The 17,482-nt window shown below is 38.4% G+C and overlaps 1 protein-coding gene across 2 annotated transcripts in view; it reads left to right on the top strand.

Annotated features, from left to right (window-relative positions):
* Positions 1-17,482, top strand: part of TMEM182 (transmembrane protein 182) — a 32,502-nt gene that overhangs the window by 7,410 nt on the left and 7,610 nt on the right. Inside the window, exons 1-4 of one of the 2 annotated variants that reach the window (XM_075057269.1) lie at positions 2,758-3,124; positions 3,498-3,597; positions 4,955-5,053; positions 13,760-13,897. In XM_075057269.1, coding sequence (XP_074913370.1) covers positions 2,984-3,124; positions 3,498-3,597; positions 4,955-5,053; positions 13,760-13,897 — 478 coding nt within the window. In that variant the 5' untranslated portion in view covers positions 2,758-2,983. Of the gene's footprint in view, positions 1-2,757; positions 3,125-3,497; positions 3,598-4,954; positions 5,054-13,759; positions 13,898-17,482 lie in introns of those variants that run through there. The other variant, XM_075057270.1, reaches the window with a different exon arrangement.

The raw sequence follows: 17,482 nt of genomic DNA, 5'->3' as shown, positions 1-17,482 counted from the left end.
CAGTTTCCTTAGTTACAGGTATGAATAGCAGTGCATAACCATCTTTTTTAAAAGAGCTTTGAGAATTGTAAAGTAAAGCATGAGAGTGAAAGATACTTGTATGATTTTCACTGTCAGAATTCACCAGCTTCAGGTGTGTCCCCTTTTGCAGTACTTATACATCGCTCTGTCCAGTTGGCATTTTGGAGGTTATAAACACATAACCTGTAACACTGAAAAATAAAATTATTTAAGATGAGCCAAATGCCATTATGTTAAACCGCACATCAGAATGAATTCAATTTTATCTGTTTTTTTTAAATGGATATCATGAAGAATTTTGTACCATTGATTTTGTTTATGTTGTGGCTATGTACATATCTGGATTTCACTGAATAAAATTTCTTCAGCTTTGGGCCAGTGCTTTGTGAGGCCACCCATAGAACAGCAAAATGGTTGGGAACTCCAGCCCACTGAGTGGGATTCAGTTCCAGATTAAGACCTTCACATTCAGACATCTCCACGTGAAATAGGGATCTGTGCTGCCATTGGAGTCGATGGAGGTCTGGTTAAAACACTCAGTACTTCCTCCAGAATGACCTGACCAGCTAATGGAGACTGGTTTCAGCCATCTAAACAGAGGTATCTAGCATCACTTGTAGGTGGTGTGAGCCTAGCCTGTAGCTGTCATTCAAGAAAGGAGTGGGTCTCCTGTAAGTCGTCATACCTGCCTGCCCAGTGTCGATGCCTTAGACGTCCTGCAGCATCCAGTGGTGGGAGATGACAGTAAGGCAACTGTATCCCTCTGTCCAGGCTTGATTCAGTCACCATCACGTAGGCTCCTCGTGCTATTTGAGGTGAAAGAGGGTACCTAAGACCCCTGTGGGGCTGGCAGGTAGGGTTAAATCTGGGAGAGAAATATGCCCTTCTGGAGTGGCAGCTGAGAGCCAGCAGGATACCCTGGGAACTAGCTAGAGCTAGGTGTCTGAGTCTAATCTAGGTCGTGCTGAACCGCTCTCTAGGCTCCACTGACTGTATTGACTAGGTCACTATTGATTATAATGGAAAGACATCTAGCTCATGTGAAATTGTCTAAATTTGGGTATGTTAGTCCTGAACTGAATCCTACCTTTTTTTTTCTTTTTTTTTCTTCTCTATTTTGCATAGAATAGAATAGAATAGAATAGAATAGAATAGAATAGAATATTTCAGCTGGCAGAAACCTACAACAATCATCTAATCCACCTGCCTGACCACTTCAGGGCTGACCAAAAGTTAAAGCATTATTCTAACCTGCAAGTAATCCTTTTCTAAAATAGGCCTTATTTTCTTTTATAGCACATTCTATGTGTTCTTCTTCCTAAAGATTTTTTTTTCTTTAGTAAAGAACAGTAAAATACCACTTTCCAAAGTGATGTTTCCAAAAATCACTTTCTGCTATAGCAAAGGGAACTGCATCAGTGGCTGTCAGGGAAAGCAAATACGGCAAAAAGAATCTGTTTGACTGAAATTCACTTACTGTTCTGCATACACTGAAACTGTGCAGTACAAAAAGGCCACAAAATATCAGGTGTGCTTGTGTATGAAGTTAGTATAGTATCAGGTTTGAATAAAATATGACTTGTAACAAATGCGTATTTGGCATTAGGCAGATAATGTAGTCTTATAAAAACACTGAGGACACATCTCTGGTTCATCTGCCTGGAAATGAGGAGAGGTGATAGAAACAGTCTTTTCCTTGCTCTCCTTGAGCACACTGCTGCATTGTCCAAAGAAATACTGGGATATTGGAAGTAGGAGTCCCTCTGGAGACCTAAGTCTGTTGCAATAAAATTCTGCAACAAATGTTTTCTGGAGTAAACTGACATCATCCTTCTCTTGATCCCAGCACTTCCCAGGATGGGATGTTGGTGGAATATTTTCTACTCTGGTGATAGATAATGCCAATGAAATTTTACTGGGTAAGGACTGCAGGATCTGGTGCATAGTATAAACTCAACAAATCTCTACAGGAGCTTGCCCTGTAATCCACTAGAGATGTTTGGGAAGGCCTGCTTGGCATGAAAAGTTGTTGAAAAAGCCTTTTTCTTTTGCAGGGAGTCCTTGGAATTTAAATGTGTTACCTCATCAGCTTCCAAAATGGCCAAAGCACACGTATGGGAAAGTGTCTTCTTTTTTTTAAAAAGATCGAAGTGTCTTTATCAGGTGCTGGGAGGAATTTTTAATTGCATGCCTTTGTGATATATGCAAATAAGATCTGAATAAATAAAACAGTTAAATGCTTAGTTTAGTGTTGGTAAAGCTATTACTTTATGGGTAAGATGTAAATTTTTAAAGCTAACTGTATTTGTAATAAAGGTTAGGAGTTTTCAAAGGCATCTCTGCAATTTGGCTACCATGTTTTAAAGTTCTATAGAAGAATCTCAGCTTTCAGTTAGTAACGTGACTTATGGTAACTTCCAGAGTGTTGCATGTGTTTCCTTCCATGCTAGCAGCCAAGGAAACATTCACCACCAAGCCTGAATTTTGGAAGTCCTTGCTGCTACTCTGTGCTCTGTAATGCAGTTCACATGGACAGACAGAGCCATTGCAACTCCATCTCCATCTCCACTGATGCTGATGCACCAGCTGCAATAATATTTCAAGTCAATCCCTGATTAGTTAGGGGAAGGTCAGCTATTTCTGACTGGCCTCACCCAGACAGAGAAGCAGAATGAAGCTCTGCCATCAGTGTCCTAAAATAGAAGGCCCTTTTCATCTGTCAGGCTTGAGTCAGCCACATGGAACTAGGAGACACAAATTAGGAGACACAAAGCGACTCATAGGGCATTGGGAAACACAGGCAGAAAGTCAAGCGAAGAGAAACTTCTTTAGATATGAGCTGTATTCTCTAAACAGCTTTTTAGTCACTTTCCCAAATATTTTATTTATTTTACTGCTTCTTCTTAAGTAATTAAAAAAGTACTGCCTTTCTCGTTTTCTTTTTTTGAAGCTAACTTTGATAATGAAACTTAGTGTGGGGATATTTTTTGGAGGCTTCTTTGCAGCTCTGGGGGCTTTGCTTTTTTTGGTGGCATTTGGAACTGATTATTGGCTTCTTGCTACAGAAATAGGAACGTGTTCAAAAGCACCTGAAGATGCTGGGGTTAGTATGATAATGAGAATTATATATGTAGGTTTCCTGGATGTGTTTATTTTGTAAGAATTTACTTCTGTATGAACTTTCAAATATGCTCATTTTGACCTTCTGGAGACTTACAAGCCTGCTTCAAAACTTCTTGTAACCAATGGTAATCAACTTTAAAATGAATTTGTCTTTTGTGATACTACTTTTGCAATATGACATTCTTTCAAAGGAATTATAACTGTTTAGATATGCTATAGCTAACCTATGTTCAGACAGGCTGTGTTTCATTGCAATGGTGGTGTTTTTTACCTCGACACCTAATTTCAGTTGAACTTGATTCTTTCAGCCACTTAAAAATTGTACGATAATGGCTGCTTCCCCCCCTCCATAGGGAGAGAAGGCCACTTTCCATCATGAAGGTTTCTTCTGGAGGTGCTGGTTTAGTGGAAATGTAAGAGAGAGTAATGCCAGCATGTGGAACTTCTGGTACAGTAAGTAATTTTTTCCTTTTACATTATCTACAGTAGTTTGTTCCTAAAATTGTTGGGGGTTTTTCCATCTTATGGATCACCAGATTTCATATGGCTTCTTTGGTGATCAGGTTCTTCAGCTACCCTAAAATAAATTCTTGACAAACATTTTTGTAATCTGTACTAAAGGAAACCCCAGGACAAAATCATACATATTTAACTATCAACTTACGCTGCAAATGTTACGGCTGTCTGTTAACCATTCTTATCAGGACAGTTTCTTGCAATTTACTGTTAAACAGACTGTTTATTTCTGTAACGTAGGGAAAAAGAGCTTAGTGGTTAGGATGGTCCATGAATTTTTGCTTGGAGGGTTTCTCCAACTAGTTCTACGAGTGGGTTAAGGAGGGCATGGGCAATTTCACTGTGAAAATGGTGTGGGACGCATCATCTCCAGAAGAATCCCTCTACTAAATTCACAGATGACCCTTTGCTTTCTTTCACTACATGCCAGGGTTCTGGAAGATCAGATAGTATTTTGCAACCAAAATCTCCCATGAAGAAGAGGTCAAGCAAAACTTCTTTTCCTGTCTTTGACCCTACCTCTGAGGTACAAAGCTCCCTCTCCTTATTGCAAGATTTCCACAATCCTTGTGAGAAGCAGTTGCCATCACACAAATTTCACTTCAATAACCTGTATTTTGCTAAATATATTGCTTGGTCTTAGGTGGCAAATGTAATATTCACTGTAGTTAATTTGCCTTTGTTATTTATCTGGAGAATTCTATGGTCAGGAATCTGAAATTTAAATGTGGTTTAAGCTATAGTCAGCCTTTATCTTTTGCAAGGAAGAAGGTGATATTTTTATAAGCATTTAATACAAAGAGTAAAAAACCCTTCTTTGGGGATATTGATTCCATAGACTACACTCATATTTGTTGAGACTGTAAACTTCCTGAAGATGCTTGATATTTTTCATTGTCCTTTCGCAAGAGAAAAAGTAATTTCCTGGGTTTTTTTCTTTTTTGTTTTTGGTGGGACATGCAATAATGAGACGGACATAATTAACTCTCACAAGAGAAAGGTACATATGCATATAAAAGCATACGTATGCATTGCATATAAATTGCAGTGTGCCTTCAGCAAGGCTGCTTTACTGTTCCCATAGTACGAATCTGTGTTGCCCTTTAAGGAATATCGTTGGCTGGATAACAAGGCTGGTATCTCTTACCAAACCAAATCCACTGTAAGCTATTGCCTGGGAGAGAACCTGGAATCTTGACCTATGAAACTCAGTTTGCCCATTTGAAGAACAGGCTTAAAATATTTTATTGTTAAGGCAGTAAAATATTAATCTCTAGCTTTCTTTCACTTTTAGCTAACCAGTCGCCTTCTAAGAATTGTACACATGCTTACCTGTCACCATTTCCTATTCTCCGAGATGAACACAACTCAACCTCCTATGACTCTGCAATCAGTAAGTCTTCTTTTGGCTGCAAATGGATACAATGCCTATAGTTTCAAGAAAACAATTTGGATGCTTCAGTATAAAACAGTCTTATCGCTCCACACAGTTTAATTAACAGAATTTTGGTGTTTCATACTTCTCATAATTTTACAACATGCATATTTAAGCCACTATTTAGCAAAGCACTTAAATGAATGCTTAGCTTTAAGCATGATGGCAGAATGGAAGTAATTTCTAAAAAAAAGAGACATTTCCTTTTTAGCCTTTTTTCTCTGACATAAGAAGTATCTTCCTTGGGCTGAATACATTAAACAAGTACAGCTTCTCATGTATTCCAATAAAACTGTTTTTTTGTTAAATAAATAACCACATGTGGAAATATATTGCATTTTCACTTTATGAGGAAGGAGGAGAGGAGCCTTGATACTGTCTTAAGTTTATTTAACTAACTCAGATGTACTGCACTGACTGTTGGATGTGCTAGCTTCTGTCCACTGACACTATAGGGAGCTGAGGCACTGAAATTGCTTTGAACAGTGTGTGCCGTACATGAATAATGTAGCCTAAGACTGTAGCAATGGGCAGTTTTGTTTTGTGAACTGAGCTCTTTTTAAATATATATATATATAAACTCTATAATAGTTCAAAATACTTACTATGCTAAACTGAGATATTAACACCAAGAAACTCTACTGCTGTAACACAAATACATATATATATGTGGAAGATATACAGTAATTGAAAACGTTATGTTTGAATAATGCCTGAAAACCTCTGTTTTTACAACTCTTAAAAACTACTTAAAAATAGTGGTCACATTTCATCAGATCAAGGGCTTTATGCAAACATATTTGAAGTAAATAGTTTCTGATACCTATTTCATAAGATTTTTTAAATAACGTATGATGTGTGGATGCTGCATGTCTCTGAGCTCATTGACGCTGTGGCTTAAGTGATCCATTCCTGTCCTGAAGATGTAATTATGCCTATGCGAATTTTGAAGTGTCTTCAGAATCCAATTTTTATGCTGCAGACATGAAAAAGAAAATAAGTTGGACTGATAATGGGTCTGTTAATCGTTGGAAATTATGAACTGTTTGTCCAGCAAGAATTCAGACCTCAACATTCAGAGATCTAATCTGTAACTTTACAGCACATCTAGAACAGTTTATCTTTCCATTTGAAAGTGACGGAGTCATCAGCTCCTAATAATCTAGACAGAGTTTGTATTCCACCATTCACTCATACATTCACAAAGATCCTCAAATTATATTGCATGATTACACAGAAGTGGACAAACAAAGAATAAGGAAAGGAGAAGGAATATCATCAAAAGTTTAATTAATTTTAGTTAATGTTTGCCAAAAGAACCACTGCTCAAATATAATTTTCCTATCTATATTTCATATTAGGAGATTAAAAATAGACAGAACTGTAGTATAGATGCTAGCCCAGGTAGAGTATATTCAGAGCCATTCCTGCTATATAAATAGATAGTTGGATTGCTTTTGAGCTCATTAAAACTGCAGAGGGTTTTTTTTATGCCTCCAGTTCATTTTCAGCATCCAAGCTGCGTTATTTACTAGAGCAGGTATGCTTGTTCAAGAATCTTTCACAACTTTTTCTGAAGAAGGTTAAGTCATCATCTCTTGTGTTAGTTCAAAACTTGTTTCTCCTTTAGTCTAGTTTGACAGTTCTGCCCATGATATTTGGCAAACAAGTTTTTAAAACCCTGCTGCAACTGCAGTTGCTAAATTAAGAAATGCTAGAAGGTTATCATCTTCTTCTTGATTCACAGTGGAGGAAATGCTCTCTGTAAAAGCCAGTGGCAAAAACCCGTGGTTGGATTTCATGAAGAACAAGATTTCATCACCTATTTGTATATCCAGCTGGCTGCATCTAATACCTTGCATTAGCTAAACATAGAAAAAAAGGGCACTACCAAAAGATTGAGGTTATTGTCCCCTTTTTTGGTTCTGCTACTGTTTCTTGATACAATATTACCATTTTCATGGCTCATAGCTTTCTCAACATACTCACTTTGGGGGATAAAAAAGAGAAATCTCCCCCACAGGTTTATCACTGTGTTTTTAGTGAGTCCCTCGAGTTCTATTTTAATTAGGAGTGGATAAGAAGAAATATTCTGTCATCTGAAAATTACTTCTTTTGCTCTTTTGTAGAAAAATAAACAGCTGAATAAAAAGCTTTAAACTTAATTAGAAAAAATGAGCATGTATGTACAACACATTTTTCTAAAAATCTCTAACTTTCTGTTAATAGAACTGTTAGTTTCTGAGCAAGCAAAGGCACGTGACTTCTTTTACAGAGTGTTTGGTTTAAGAGACTTTGGGACCTTATCAGAGGAATTTGGATTTAACTACAGCCCCTAATGGAAACACAAGTGTGGTTTGTTGGTTGAGTGCCATGTTACCATCCAGTGAGAAAGGCTCAGGCAAAGATAAGTTTCCTGAGGAACATAAAATCTCTGATGATTTTTGAGTGCAGTGTCTGGACCAAGTTCTTTGTTCACTTAACTCCTTTGGCTTTAGTATCAGTAGGAATTTAGCTCAGAGCTTTTCTGGGCCAGAATTCAAAAGTGCTCAATCTATCCCGTATTAGCTTAATTACATGTTTTTGTATGTGGGTTTTACGATGTTTGTGTGATAGTTCCCTGAAGATTCAGAACACTGAGGACCTTGAGGTTTAGTGTTGTAGTACACCTTACAAAGCTTTAGACCAAAGGCTTGGTTCATCCTGCTGTACAAACCTAGACTATGAGCTCTTGATGTCAAGAATTATAGCCTTAGATGGAAATGTAAAGACAGAAGAGCCTATAGTGATGGTATATTGGAGATTTGAATGCATGTTTTAATGTTGCAGATTTCTTTTCATCGTTACTGTCAGATGGATGATCAGCTTCGAAGAGTCAGATAGCACTGCTTTGAAATTGCAGCTTGCTGCCTCTTTTAATCACAGTTATAATGGTTTTGTTCATTCACTGGTTTTGTTAAATATCTTGGCGGAGTGGGGAGGACTTCGCCTACCTGCAGGGTATCAGGTGTGGTCCACAGCTGTGCTAACCACCATTTATGGTTAATGCACTTAAAGAAATTTGTAGGCCATGTCATTTATCTTAACCTGAAACAGGCATCGAAATGAACTCAGGGGAAGCCTGACTCTAGTGGCTTTCTGTGATGGTACAGTGGTTTATAGTGACAGCTATTAGAGTGTGCAACTCTTAAGTAGACTTAGACAGCACCTCATTGTGTTGCCAGCAGATTCATTTAGATGATGATTCACAAACATATGAGCAACAAACTGCAACCTAGGAATAAAAAAAATGAAATTAGCCCGTAGAATAAAAGTGCCAGAGTAGTGACCTCTGCATTCTAAAATAAACATACATTTGTAAATCATAATCAGATTGGTTATCCTGTCAGGCTATTTTGAAAACATAATAGTATAGTACTTAGATAATAAATCATTGCTAGCTAGATTAATGCGTGGTATCATGTCATTAGATTACTTACACTGATGTTCAAGGACTATCACACTTTTATAAAACTCTTTTACTACAGGACAATACTAGGCCTGTTTTTGAAAAATGTACAAAGTCCTTATACAAGTAGTCTCGTTAGCTATAGTGAGATTATTCCTAAGAAAAAGAAGTGCGAAATCTAGCACTTAGTCAAGTAATTAATTTTATTTTTGTGAGGGTTTTTTTTCAGCTTCATTTGGAAATAAACAATAGTTCCTTAACTGTTGTAAGTTGCCCCAGCCCCTTCTGAAGCTAAATTGGAAGCCATTTAATAGGGCTGCCCTGCCACATTAGTTTAATACTCTGATTTGTAGCTGCTAATACTTTTTTTCCTGACCATTAGTATCTTATTTTGTCCAGTACTGGGCACATTGCCAGCATTTGAAGTAGTGCCTACTATAATGTAGAATACACAATGTTTATAGGACTGAAGCGAAATTCTGGTTCAGTAACTGTTAAATCTAAAATGGTGTGATCAAATTTATTGGCAGGTTTGTTACTGGGTTGAAATTAACCTAAAGTAATCTAGAAAATATCAGCAGTGAAATCTGAAAATAAAAATTGTACAGTGAAATGTTAGCCGTAGCCTGTTTCTAGGGCAAAAAAATACTGTTATGTAATACAGTCACATAATTGCTCTTGAGAGATTGTAATACAGTACATTTACTAAGGGAGAACTCCAAGCCACCAAGCAGTGATAAAGCAAGAAGTATTTAAAAAAGCAATGTATTCATACTGTGAATATTGTATTTGTTTTACTGTTAAGGTTATTAAAAAAGGAAAGATTATTACTACTAGGGGATAGTAAAGGGTACTGAGTGAAACTGAGAAAGTCTTGCAAGGTTTACCGTGTTGCCAGGTGTGTCTCCTGCACTGCTGATATCTGTGATCTCATTTACAGTTGTTTATCTGCAGAGAAGATACTCCTGATTTAGAGCAGTTCAGGCACTTCACCTTTCACTGTATCTTACATTGTGGGTGGCAATACTCTTGTCAAAAACATTTTGATATCTGTTACATTAAATAGAGAGGTAAAAAAGACATATTCTAAAATACAAGCCGCAGTCAAATCACAGGAAAGGTTCACTTTAGGATATGAACTTGTGGGTGAAAATTCAAGGGAACTTTTCCAAGTCATTTTGCTTATCCTTAGTAATGTTTATGCAGCACTGTACTCACACACGCATCAAAATGTTTTTCAGCTTTGTGGTGCTTAATAGTTCGTATTGATATTAAATTTACTATTAAGTGGCTGGGTTGGTTTTTTTTTTTTGATAGGCTATAGAAAATGTATGGGCCAATGACTGAGATTTTAAAACACCTGAAGTCAGCGAGGCCAATAAAATACGTGGTATGGTTTCATGAGGTTGATGTTAACATCTCCGATAGTAGTTGGGTGTTGCATTGTGTCATTAGCTAACCTGTTCCTGAATAACCTGTTATGGAGCTTCAGAGGTGTGCATGGCTACACAACAGCTGTGTAACTTTGACAAATATATTATTGCTTCTCTTCCATATCATGCACCAGGAACATCTTAAAATATGAATCTGTGGCTTCAGCTTATAATTAATGCTGGGATCTACTATACTAGAAAAGGGGGCGCTTAATAATTTTCAGCCATTTCTCCAAAATTTGGTCCCTTACTCAAAACCAGATACTACTTCTAGTTTTCAAATGATGCAGAAGTCTCCAGAGGGACCTAAATTAGGATCTTTAGGGAGAAAAGCAAGTAGCAAGGGAAAACTACAGGTCATGCAATTCTGGAGGAATATACTGCAGCTATAATGTTCCCATAGTATAGAGGCCGAACGGTGCAGGGCTCAAAGACAAGCATACCGTGTGCACTCATGTTTTCCTCTAAGTACTATTTTATTTTTAGGCCTGCCTGTCACTGCCAAGGCAAATGTTGTACCCGACAAAGGGGCAGCTTACCAAGACAAGTTACAGAACCTTCTGTTTAGCACTCTCGCAACACAGAGCAGTGGTATCTAAGATTAACACTGCAGATAGGTTTACCTTGGACTATGCAGTAGTGCTTGTACTGTATTTCTTATGTTGTAGGAAATACTTGGAACAATGCATGTATTTGAGGTAGCTAACTCAAACACATCTGTGAAGTACCTTGATGAGGCAAGGATACTCCTTGTTGCCTCGATCAAAACATGGCCTATCTTATCAACTGCCTCACTGAGACTTGAAATGGTGCAAACTTCTGTTAACACTTTGTATAGGTACACTGAACCATTATTTCTTGAAACAGGCTGCTTGGATTAGAGTGTTAGCCCTTTTCATGGGATATAAAGAAGCATAATTCAAAGCAGCATCTTCTGTTCATTTTATCTGTCATGGTTCACCTCAATCTCAGAGCAGCAAAGTCTTTGACTTGAAGAGTAAGTTCATTCTTAGGAAGGTTTAATTTCAGCCAGCTCTTTTGTGCTCATCTATAGATGCCAGCTAAGCTAAGTGACAGCAGTAGGGCCGCATTGTAATTTTGAATGATTAGCCCTGTAGGAACTGATCTTGCCCATCTAGACAGAGAAGATGGGAAATGTGGTCTAAGCAAAAATGGTCTAAGTAAAAAATAAGTGAAGCCTTCTTTGCAGAAAAATGGCTTTTTAACTCCCTTACTGAAGAAAAAGTCTATGTGCTTGTAGGCTGTTTCCTCAGACCTGTGCCATGAATGATCCAAATGACTTACTGTCTTGCAAATTAGAGGGAGTAGTCTTTTGCTTGGAAAGTTGCAGATTTGGGAATATGGCAGACTTTTTCCCTGTCAACTATACTCTATTTTCTAATTGATGTTTAATGACGGAGTTAGCTGGATAAACAAGTATTAGGATCATCAGAATTTACCCCTGATTCTCCGGGGTAAATAATTATTTCTAGAGAAATATAATGGAAGCTTATTTCAGGTGATAGCTAGGTCAAACCAGTATTTCACATGTAATGCATAAAATAGTTATGCTGTTGGTGCAGAGAAACAGCTTTTCTCTTGTATAGTTACAGAGAGGTTTAAACAAATTTTCATCAGTTACATTTGTATTCCTTTTGTGTTCTGTTTCCAGGAATATTTGAACAAATCAAGCTTTTCTGGTAAAATTTCACTGAAAGCAGACTTCAAAGCTTTCTGTATGAAGAGCAGATAATGAAATTGGATACTGATATTGTAATGCTGGAGAATCTTGTGTCCTCATCCATTCAGAAAATAGAAACAGTGCTGTATGTCTTAGGTGACTGACCATAATGATATCAAAGAAAGCTTTTTCAAGGTCCATTTTGGCCAATGTGTCCTATTATGTAGCATGACTTTGAAGTACCTTGGGCCACCCATGTAAAGGAGTTGGGTGGTTATAGACTGATTTAGCGGTATTAGGTTTTAAATGAGGAAGTAATGTCCCATGGACTTGGGGACTGCGATGAAGCTTAGCAAAGTAGCCCCATGAGTAAAATAATATGAAATTGCTTCAGAGACCCACGACTGAAAGACTTGAGAGATTTACCTTTCTAGGTCTCCATTCACTGTCCATTTGCATTAAGTGAATCATTTAACTATGTGTTTAACTTTAAACAGGTGCCTAAATCCCGTTAGAGGTGGAGTACTTAAAGCAGAACACACACTTAACTGCTTTGCTGAGCCACAGCCTTATTTCTTACCTACAATTTCCATATTTTTTTGTTTATGTGGAAAGAAGGCTTGTGTTGGATATGAACCAAAACACAATTTTAACCCTTCTGCCAGCTGCTTTCAGACACATTCATCCTTCCTATGCCCGAATCTGCTGATCAGTGTGGCGGAAAATTATGTCTCTGAATGTTTGCCTGGATTAAAAAGGATGTTATTTAAAAAGTGTGGCTAATGTGATGTGGTGAATGTGATCTAGCTAATACATTTACAAGGCTTAACTTTAACATGAGTTAAGCTGCTGAAGTTAAAAACTATAGATTTTTGGAACACATTAGCGGGAAGCACGAGCTGATAATGTATAATGCACTGTCAGATTTCAGATGAGAGCAAACCTGAATTATTCCAGAATAGCTGCCTGTAACAAGCTGTATGAACTTGAAACTTTCAGGATATGAACCAGTATAATAGTTGCTTGGTTGTGTTTTGCCATAACAGTAAGTAGGTGCTGTCAAATGATAAGTGGCAGTTTCTTTTGTGACTCGCTTTTCCTGACTTGCCAGCTGGCTTATATGCTTTCCCTCAGTTGGGTGGAAATGTTTTTCACTGACTGAATTGTCAGTGCTTCAAGATTTCCAGATCTGACGATGGAGATCTTTACAACTCATAATTTTACTAATGGGTTGTGTTAATGTACCAATTTTTAAATTCATGGGAGAAATTTATGTCACTCTTGTAGCATTTGTAAAATGATGACTTTGTTAAATGGATGTGCAATTAACCAGCTAAAAAATAATTGTTAGAAAGACTCTTTTGGCCAGAGTATGTCACAAAACTCTCGGCTCATTTATCACCAGCTGCATCCATTAATTCAGCACTGCTTGGCACTGTCTAACAGGGGCTTCTGAAACATCACATTTTAAATTTAATAAAATACAAAGAACTTTAGAGCAGGAATAGGCTGGTTTAAAATACTTAACTGTTTCAGAAAACCAGTTCACATGTTTTGAGTTTCTCCCCCATCCTGCTTTAAATTTCCTTCTACTGAATATGACTATATGTAAGGAGAATTATCCAGTTGTAAATTGTAGAGGACTCACAGATTGCTATTGGTGATATGGTCTGAGCACTAAGAATGTCAAGATGTTGCAGCTCTCTGCTTCTCCCAGACAATTTTCGTAAAACAATTGTATCCTGTCAGTCCAATCCTTTATCCCAAAGAATCATTGCTACAGCTTTGGTGTACCATTTTCTAAAGAGCATAAATTTGGTCAAGTTGCTATCTTACAAGTCACTGCTAAATATTAAGCAGACAGATTTTATTCCTGGTAACTTACAACCTATTTTCCATGATTATCAGACAAGGACTGGTGTTCAAACCTAATTTGGTCCACATGATATATAACATATATGTACAATAGAATGAATGTTTTATTTGTTAATAAGGCAAGTGAAAAGAGAGGGGAAAAAGAAAAATCGTTGTTAGCCAAATATGTCACTTGTTTAAGTTCTAAAAAGTGTTGTATTCTTTTGTTCCTTCTTCCCTTTCTCCAGTTTATCGAGGTTTCTGGACAGTTCTTATGCTCCTGGGAGTGCTCTCTATTGTGATGGCTAGTTTCTTCATCATCTGTGCAGCTCCTTTTGCCAGCCACGTTCTGTACAAAGCAGGAGGAGGCTTTTTCATCATTGCTGGTGGGTATACTGTTTGCTCAGTCAATTAAAGAGTAGAAAGGATGAGGTATTTCTTCCATTTTCCTTGACCAAAATTATATTAATCACAGTTAAAAGAAAGAAAAAGCATATGCTTCTATCTTTTGGCTTGTGGAGTGCCTGCCTTGGAGACAATTCTTTCCACAGGTATTTAGTCATGAAGCTGTTCTAAAAGCTACTTTTGGATTAAGATAAAAAAAAACCAAACAGGAAAAATCATGGAATTACACTGCAATTTCAGTCTACTTTTTTAGCAGGAAAAAGAATGCAGATTTAGGGATACTGCCTTATAGAATTCTCAAGGGCTTTAGCTAAGGAGAGAGGTTTTTTTATCAGTGACACAAAAGGTGATTATGGTGGGCTCTAAAGAAGTTGGAAGACAGAGCACATTCACATGACCAATATAGGAGAAATGTTTTGGATGTGATTGGACTACACAAAATAGTTGTCACATATGAGTAAGTGGAAGCTCTAAACCTCTGTGAATGAAAGATAACAAATAACTGAATTCCCTCCTTCCTCATAACCCACACGTACTAAGGAGGATGCACCCTCCCAGGATTCAGGTGATACAGGCAGCTCTCTGGGATGCTCTTTGGTTAATCTTGAAAAGTCTGGGAAGATGTCACACTGGTGTGTAAGATACAGTTGCGTAGGACATAAATGATAGTATGTGCTCACTGTTCCTCTTTGTATAAAGCCTGGTGAGAGGCAGCCCTGGGAGAGCAGTGTTGTGTTACAGGGTAGAGCCACTCGTGTCAGGACCAAAAAGCCTGGGCTCTCTTTCTGCTTCTGTTACTGACCTGCTGACCTTGCTTACCCACTTCACCTCGCAGCTCTTCATATGCAGCTAGTGATCGTTATTCCCTTTTAAAGGACCCTCAGTGAAGTGTGGGAAGTATTTTATAATATTTTTGCTGAAAAAACTCCTGCATACTTGCATTTGATCCCTTGAGAATTGCTCCTCCACGCTTTTAAAAGACATACAAAAAATATTAATAGCCTGACGGAAATCCTAAGGCATTTCAATGCTTTTTGTCACTAATTTGCAAGGTAAGAGCCCATATGGGTCCTGCTCTTTTTATGCATTTGTAATCTGTAAAAAACCTCAGCTGTCACTAGAAAGTAGCACAGGCTGTTAAAGAGGAAAAGGGCACTTGAAAGACACCAGGAACCGATGGGCAGAGGTGCGAAGCGACGTGTGTGTTCTCCACTCTGGGTCACTTTATCTGCCCTCATTTAGGCAGGCGAAAGTTAGATCCCCAAGTCTGCACTAGTCTCCCTTGGCTTCCCTAGGAGGTCTGCAAGAGGCAATAACATTCACTGACAGTAAAAACAGGAGGTATGTAAGAAGCTCCCCCAGCTAGGGATTTGTTTCATCCTGAAAGAGGGGGCCTAATTGGATCAGATGAATGTGCTGTGGAGGAACCCTACACCTCTCTTTCCTTTAGTGAGGGAATCTAAAGAGACTATTTTTTAGGTGTGTGAAGTTAAGTGAGCTTTATTATCCCAGTGTGTGACCTTGGGCCAGTCTCTTTGCCCCTCTCACCCTTTGTCCCTATAGAGCAGATGTTCAAGGGAAATCCTGACTTTTTATTCTCTATATATGTAGAATCTTTCAACTTCAGGACTGTTCTCAATCAGGGCTTCAGAGAAGAGCAGCTGTGTTATTTTTACTATTACCATTGTGGTTTTTGAAAAGCAAAGATGTTTAGCAAAATCCTGCTATGATTTGCCAAAAGGTGGCGGTGGCAGCAGAATATAGGACCCTGGAGCCACTCAGCTTGCACAAGAAATTTTGGCTTGGATAGGGGGACAGCATTCCTGAACAAGCTCTTCTGCATCTACTCCCAATCCCATCAATAGGGTAGGGCTGCGTGGGGAAGGTACTTACTGTAAATTTCATTATCCTATCCAACACTTCAGATCACCCACAAAAACATTTTAAAAGTTTGTTGCTCTTGGTTCTTCTCACAAGTACTCCCGTAGCCAAGGTGAGGGTTTAATTATATCATCAATTAAAATCACGCTGGTGGGAATGACCATACTGACATAAGAAGAGCTTATAAATACCCTGCATTGACAGCAGTTAAAGCTATGTCCTGTGGGAGGTCTTGGGCAACAACCCAGTTTCCTGGGTGAATGGCCCATTGCGTTAAATGGAGAGTAAGAGGGATTCTCAGACCCAAAGGTATGACAGTATGCAATTACTCTCTCTCCCAGTAGGAATCCCTCACAATTGTTAATAGCTTAAATCTGGGATAACTTGGGGGCAGAGCAAGATAAGGCAGAACTTGGTACAGAAGAGGAGTGTTTTAGCCAGCTTCTAGAAGGCAGGGTGGTGTGCTCTACTGTGTTCTGTTCTGCTCTGACCGCTTCTTCTATCCCATCTCCTTCAGGACTAGACACCCTGTTTGTTTACTGCCTCCCAAAGAAAAACGGGGCACGGAAGGGGAGAGCAATGAGAAGTGGTGTATATTTACCACTCATACCAACACATGATCAGGATGCAGCCAGGGTGTGCATCTATTTAAACACAGACCAATGGGGAAATGATGTAATGCAACTTAGATAAGTGAAGTTAGAGTTCTTGTAAGACATAAGCCAGCATATTGATTTGAAGAAAAAAGGAATTATATACATTGTTTTGAAAGGGCCTGGATGCTGTCTTACCGCAAAGTTCAAGTAGCTGTTGTACTGGAGAGAATAGTAGGCTTCTGAGAAATAAGTTAGACAAGGTGGTTTTTCTGTGGAAGCTTGGAAGAAGACAGGAAGATCAGTCATTTTTCTACTTACATATCTTTAAAGAAAAATGTTAGATGAAGCAATTTTAATACCTGTTATTGGACTGAAGTGTCTGTATCCTTTTGCAACCTTAACTGACAAATTAGGTAGCAGATAAAAGCTCTGCCTCAACTGAAGATAAGAACAGCTTGTAGCATGGTCTGCTGTGCCATCTTAGGGTTCAGGAAGCAGCTGAAGTGTCATTGGGAATGGGATTCATGCCAGCTGTTCAGCCATCTGAAAGCTAAGTGTTTTCTATGAACCAACTGCTTAAACTTCTATCATCAATAGTAAGAAACACACTCTCAGAGGGACACTTTACCTTATCTGTGGTAAGGCAGGTGGACTTGCCTTTTGGAGGGACCTATGGAAGGAGGCTAAACAGAGATCCCAAGTGACACAATATTTAGGTTGGAAAGGACCTCTTGTGGCAATCAAGTCTGACCTCCCATTCAAAGCAGGGCTAGCTTCAAATTTAGATCAGGCAGCTGAGAGCCTTATCCAGTCAAGTTTTTAAAATCTACAATAATTGATTTTCCACAGCATCTTTGGGCACTTGTCCCAGTGTGACCAACTCAAATGTGAATTTTTTTTTCCTCCTTATATCCACCTGAACTTGTCCTTGCTGCAGCTTGTGACCATTGTGTCTATCTTTTCCGTGTGCAGGTCTCTGAAGAGTCTATCCCCATCTTCTCTCTAACTCCATTTAGACAGATGAAGACTCTTTTCTTCTGTAGACTAAAACTCCCCAGCTCACTCAGCCTCTCCTTGTCCTCCATCCCC

This window comes from Buteo buteo, chromosome 25 (genome assembly GCF_964188355.1).
Source record: "Buteo buteo chromosome 25, bButBut1.hap1.1, whole genome shotgun sequence".
Lineage (NCBI taxonomy): Eukaryota > Metazoa > Chordata > Aves > Accipitriformes > Accipitridae > Buteo > Buteo buteo.
This window is presented reverse-complemented; position numbering and strand designations above follow the sequence as displayed.